This window comes from Trypanosoma theileri, assembly GCF_002087225.1.
Source record: "Trypanosoma theileri isolate Edinburgh chromosome Unknown TM35_Tth_122_V1, whole genome shotgun sequence".
NCBI lineage: Eukaryota > Euglenozoa > Kinetoplastea > Trypanosomatida > Trypanosomatidae > Trypanosoma > Trypanosoma theileri.
The window spans coordinates 13756-19974 of NW_021639964.1; the positions used below are offsets into that span (position 1 = coordinate 13756).

Here is a 6219-nt window from a genome sequence, read left to right on the forward strand (position 1 = left end):
CAGCGGGGCGTACACGCAGCGCACCGCCGGTCCCGCACGACACCTCCACAGCCCCACGGGATACACCACGGCCACTGGGACTGTCATTATCAACAGCAGCAGCAGCCGCCATGGTATACCCGCAGGCACAGCACAGCACAACGGCCAACACACACATCACACGGCGTATCATCATCATCATGAGAGAGAGAGACAAGGGGTTTGTTTCACGTAAAAACACTGATCTAGAAAGAAAGACAATCAAAAAGGGAAAAAAGAAAATAACTGAAGTATCAAACATGTTAGGACACACACAAATCGATTACCACTATGGAAACTCACATCGCAAAAGAAAACCCTACCAGTTAAAGAATGAAATAAAGCGCAATAACCTCAGTAAGAGTAAAAACAAAAACAATACCCACACTCACAAATATTTCAAAACAAGCTGAACGACCCAGCAAAATCATCAAGCAAAGATACAGATATTAACCATTAGCCCAATTTACCCAGTAAACATACAGAAATATACACCAACTATGGGTACAAGTCTATGTATATATCCAATTATAAATATAAATTCATCTCTTAATATTATTTCCTTCTTCCCTCTACAAAAAGCAATTCATCATCATTATCACAGTGCAAGCCCAGGTGCACACACAGAGAGAGTCTCCAAGAACACATACAATGGAGTAGTAGCAATAATAATAATTATAGGATAAACATAGAGAGAGCAAAAACACACACAAAACACATAAACATTAAGAAACAAAAAAAGAAGAGAATCCCAAGAGATGGAAGATTAGTTAGACTGTAGGGATGTATGCAAAAAAGAAAACAAAGGATGACCTGAGTCACACCACACTACCACTAGCACAATCAGCACACAAGAATACAGGCCAGTGTAACCACAATCAGTAATGGTACACGCACCCACACAGAACTGCTCATACTGCTGCTGCTGTCTGCTTCACCCTTCTTGTTGTTTGTGAGTTCAGGAGGAAGTGTTGTTGTTGTAGTTGTGGTGGTGCTTGTATCTGTATTTCCTGTAACACCTTCTTCATTTTGGTTGTTTTTCGATTCACTCTCTGCAGATGAAGTATTATTCTTAGTCGCCGTAGCATCAGAACCGGAACTTCCTGTGGCTGAAGTGCTGGGAGAAGGAGAAGGTTGTGTTGCTGTTTCACTTCCACCTTCAGCTGTAGGCACATCAACACACTCTTCAACAGAAGGAGATGTAGGAGTAACTGATCCATCAGGAGCTTGTGCAGGAGGAGTAGATTGTTTATTATCTTCTTCTGTAGGAGGTTGTGCAGGGTCTTGATGACCAGGTTTAGTTTCTCCGGGTTTACCAGAAACACCAATTGAACCTGGGTTACCAGGTACCTGGCCATCTCCTTGAGGATTAGGTGTAGTTCGAACCGGTTCCTGTAGTGAGTGTGTACAATGTGTATCAGATCCATCACGACAACTGTCTTCAGTCTTGTGACCATTGGTAATGCATCCTTCCGACTCAGTAGACTTCTCACAATTAGGACTAGAAGGATCAGATTCACTATGGCCGGCTTTACAATTAGTACCCGTAGCACACGTATCATCACCACCAGAAAGAGGAGGAGGAGGACCAGGTGGTGGTGGTGGACCCGGAGGAGGAGGTGGTTGTTGAAGAGGGCCACCAGCAGCACGTTTGCAAGTTTCACCCTCACCAGAATGAGTGTGACCGTCAGGGCAAGGAACACCAGAAGCATCTTTAAAAGAAGAAGTAGTCGCCTCAGCTGTCACACACAAAGAGACAACACTCAACAGCAAAGCGAGAAAACACAACACACGAGACATCATCACGACAGCAAGATTTAGTTTGTTGTTATAGGCCACTTGAATGCAGAAGAAAGAAGAAATTACGAAAATTAATGGAAACACTCAATACATTAGAAACACACACAGAGAGAAACAAAGGAGAGCACAACACCACAATCAGTCACACAAAACAACATGAGGAGCAAACGAAAAATTATTAGTAACACCGAAAAGAAGCAATACTCCAACATCACTCAGAGTACAACGAAAGAGCACCCCACAATACCCAAATAAGAGAGAACCAAACACACACAATACCACATGGCTCTAGTTTATGTACTAAATTACTGCACACACACACACACACACACATCTGTGTGTACTAGCAAGAGATGTATACCGTCAGTGAGCAGAACAGCCCAGTTTTCTGCAAACACACTCAACGGGAAAAGCAAGTAATGGAATTATTAGAAAAACGAACACACACATAAAAGAAAAAGAAATTCGAATTAAAACGAGAAAGCTGGTAAACAGATTATTAATGTATTCACCCATGGGGGATGTACGCAATTATTGTATTAGTAACACCACTATTATTATTATTTGTCCTCAAATGAGTCCCACCGTTCAGTACACGGTAGCGGAGAACAACACAACCACAATCAGCAGCGGTACTGCAGTGCGCATACACACAGGACTGATACTGCTGTCAGCATTAGCCTTGTTTTTTAGGGTGGAAGTGATGTTGTTGTTGATATCTGAATTGGGTACAGGAGATGAAGTGGTGGTTGGTGCTTCTGTGATAGTGTTGTCGGTGCTCGCCGGAGTAGTGGAAGTGTTTTCTTGTGACTCTGGTGCGGCAGTTTCATCAACATTTGCAGGAGATGGTTGCTGGGTAAGAGTACTGTTACCAACTTCAGTGTTATCCCCTTTGGTATTAGCTGACCTTTGAATATCTTGTGGTGCTGCATTAGAGTCTTGAGTTGTGCTTTGTATTGTTGTGGTACTCGCTCCTGTTTCTGCTTTAACTTCCTCAGCGTCAGTTAAACTTGGAGATGCTGGTCTTTTATTGTTCTCGTGTTCTCCACTTTGTGGGTGGTTGTCCGTGGAAGCACTTACACTAGCGGTCGCACTTTCAGAAGGTCGTTGTGTGGATGTAATTCCTTGTTCTGATCCACTCCGTTGCCCCTGTACACCCACAGCTGTGACTTTCTCCTGTGCGGTTACCATTTCTCTCTCATCAGTGCGAGAACCTGCAGCAGCCTCCTCTTTACTACCATGACCTGTTTTTTTATCCATTTGTTCTCTTAGTAAATTAGCATCTTCATGCGAATCGGTGTTGCGTATTTCAGTCGGAAGTTGTGATCTGCTGAGGTCGGAACCATCCGGTGCACCTGGTCTTCTGGGGTCCGCTGTAGATACCATTGCTTTCTGGTCGAGTTGATTTTTAGTCAGTGAACTTGTAGAACTCGATGATGATGAACTCGTTGTACTTTGCGACCTATCGGGTAGAGGAAACCCTTCCAAACTACTACCGTACAAATCAGGTACATCATGACGTTGAGGAACAACAGCAGGAGTTTGAGCAATCGCACTTCCACAGGCGCAGCACAGCACAACGGCCAACACAAACATCACACGGCGCATGATCATCATCATGAGAGAGAGACAATAGTTCGGTTTCACGTAAAAACACTGATCTAGAAAGAATGACAACCAAAAAGAAAAAAAGAAAATAAATGAAGTATCAAAGACCTTAGGACACACAACCATCGATTACCACTATGGAAACTCACATCGTGAAAGTAAAACCTACCAGTTAAAGAATTCAATACAGTACAATAACCTCAGAAAGAAAAGAAGAAAAAAAGCCCAAACTCATAAATATCTCAAAAAGGCTCAGAGACCCAGCAAAACAAAACAAGCAAATAAACAGAGATTTCAACAATTATCCCAATTTACCCATTAAACACAAAGAAATACACACCAACTATGGGTATAAGTCTATATGTGTGTATAAACAAGCAATTATAAATATAAATTCATCTGTTATTATTATTATTTCATCTTTTTCACTGCAAAAAGCAGTTCATTATCATCATAGTGCAAGCCCACACGCACAGAAAGTCTCCAAGAACACACACACACACAATGGAGTAGTAGCAATAATAATTATAGGATCAACACAGAGAGCAAAAACACACAAAACACACATTAACATTAATAAACAAAAAAACAATTCCAACAGGTGAAAGATTAGTTAGACTGTAGTGTGGATGCAAAAAAAGAAAAGAAAACAAAGGATGACCTGAGTCACACCACAGCACCACCACACAATCAGCACACAAGAATACAGGCCAGTGTAACCACAATCAGTAGTGGTACACGCACCCACACAGAACTGCTGATACTGCTGCTGCTGTCTGCATCACCCTTCTTGTTGTTTGCAGACTCAGGAGGAAGTGTTGTTGTTGTGGTGGTGGTGGATTGCTCATTACGGGTTGTTTCACTCTCTGCAGGGTTCGCAGCAACATTAGTTCCATTATCAGCCGGATTATTCTGAGCTTCAGCTGTGGCCGAACTGCTGTGTGAAGTGTCACCTGTATTGGGAATTGTGCCAGTGGATGGTTCTTGCCCTTCAGCAGTTCCTGTTGTTGTTGTGTTTGTGTTCTCTGTGTTTTGTGAATCAGTGGATTCTGTTTGTGATTGAGATGTGTGTTCGCTTAATGGCTTTCTATTTTCGTGTGATCCAGATTCTTGTACAGAAGAAGCTTCACCTGGTTTAGCTTCTTGTGATGGTTTTAATGCCTCCTGCTTGGCACTTCCCAGTTGTTTCTGCCTTTCCCCTTCTTCTTCGTTAACATGAGAATCACTTTGTTCGTGGGAATTGTGTGTTTGTAAACTGTCTTTGTTTCCCTCAGGAGTACCCTTAACACCCGACGAAGGAGCTTTGTGAGATTCAGAAAGACTTGAGTCAACATCTTCTTCAGCAGAATGGGATCGCGAAGCAGCAACAGCCCTCTCGAGGTCATTGGTTCGTGCTGAAGTATCACCTTCAAGGTTCTGTTTTACTTGTGGAAGAACTGTACCCTCTTTCAAGTGACCACCACCACCAGCAACACCGTCTCCTAGTGAAGCTGACTGCTCTTCTACAGCTTGTTTTAATTGCAAAGAATCTTTCATAGAATCTTCCTGAGGCGGACAATCAGTCTGGTCAGCCGTACACGTTTTGTTACGTTCAAGGGAATCCTGCGTCTCCAAAGTGTGATGATCATCAGTGTTTTTCAGAGGTTCAGGTGCAGGAATTGGATCACTCGCCTCAGCCGTCAAAGACAAACAAACAATGATTAGAAACAAGAACAGCAAACACGGAATACGACAGACTAGATTCATGGCGAAAAATATTTTTTGCTGTCTTAGGTATCTAAATGAAAAAATAAAAGGAACAAAAATACAAAAGAGAGAGAAATTATGGAAGATATTACAAGAAAAACACAAACCACAAAAAAAAGGCATCAGTGTAAGCAAGTACTAGTAGGAATAAAGGGACAAACGCACACAAACCCAAGCAAATTAAAGAAAAACAGTATGAACAGGACCAAGCGAAACATCAAACATACGAACCAGAGAACTATGGGTGTGCTTGAGTTCATAAACAATTCTAAACGTATATATGCAACTGTTATTTATTCTCCCTCTGAAGAAAGCAGAATACCATAACGGTGCTGGAAAAAACCACACACAATGACCCAGCCAACAACACAAGGAAATAAAACAGATATTAAACATTAGCCCAATTTACCAAGTAAACACAGAAATATACACCACCTATGGGTATACGTCTATATGTGTGTATATATACACAATTATAAATATAATTTCATCTGTTATTATTATTTTCCCTTTCCTTCCCACTGCAAAAAGCAGTTCATCATCATCATCACAGTGGAAGCCCAGGCACACACAGAGAGAGTCTCCAAGAACACACACACACACAATGGAGTAGCAATAATAATTATTATAGGATAAACACAGAGAGAGCAAAAACACACAAAACACATTAACATTAAGAAACAAAAAAAGAAGAGAAAATCCCAACATGTGGAAGATTAGTTAGAATGTAGGGATACATGCAAAAAACAAAACAAAACAAAGGATGGCCTGAGTCACACCATCACTACCACTACACAATCAGCACACAAGAATACAGGTCAGTGTAAACACAATCAGTAGTGGTACACGCACCCACACAGAACTGCTGATACTGCTGCTGCTGTCTGCATCACCCTTCTTGTTGTTTGTGAGTTCAGGAGGAATTGTTGTTGTTGTTGTTGTTGAGGTGGTGGTGGTGGTGGTGGTGGTTGATTCCTCATTATTTGGTGTATTGGTAGTGTCAGAGTTTGTGTTCGCTGAATTGTTTGCCGTTGATTCTGCAGAATT

At 41.8% G+C, this 6219-nt stretch overlaps 4 protein-coding genes across 4 annotated transcripts; all 4 read right to left on the reverse strand.

The window, feature by feature from the left end:
* Position 1: 1 nt before the first annotated feature.
* TM35_001221020 (uncharacterized protein) lies at positions 2-280 on the reverse strand (the record flags this gene model as incomplete). Its single annotated transcript, XM_029031807.1, has 1 exon — positions 2-280. A coding segment is annotated over one exon (279 nt), but the record flags the coding sequence as incomplete, so codon positions are not given.
* A 581-nt stretch (positions 281-861) lies between these two features.
* Positions 862-1821, reverse strand: TM35_001221030 (uncharacterized protein; the record flags this gene model as incomplete). Its single annotated transcript, XM_029031808.1, has 1 exon — positions 862-1821. One exon carries the CDS (start codon positions 1819-1821, stop codon positions 862-864), a length of 960 nt encoding a protein of 319 aa, XP_028876899.1.
* A 585-nt stretch (positions 1822-2406) lies between these two features.
* TM35_001221040 (uncharacterized protein) lies at positions 2407-3438 on the reverse strand (the record flags this gene model as incomplete). Its single annotated transcript, XM_029031809.1, has 1 exon — positions 2407-3438. One exon carries the CDS (start codon positions 3436-3438, stop codon positions 2407-2409), a length of 1032 nt encoding a protein of 343 aa, XP_028876900.1.
* A 678-nt stretch (positions 3439-4116) lies between these two features.
* On the reverse strand, positions 4117-5172 carry TM35_001221050 (uncharacterized protein; the record flags this gene model as incomplete). The annotated part of the gene is made up of 1 exon (XM_029031810.1): positions 4117-5172. The coding sequence occupies one exon, from the start codon at positions 5170-5172 to the stop codon at positions 4117-4119; it is 1056 nt and encodes a 351-aa protein (XP_028876901.1).
* Between the last annotated feature and the right edge of the window lie 1047 nt (positions 5173-6219).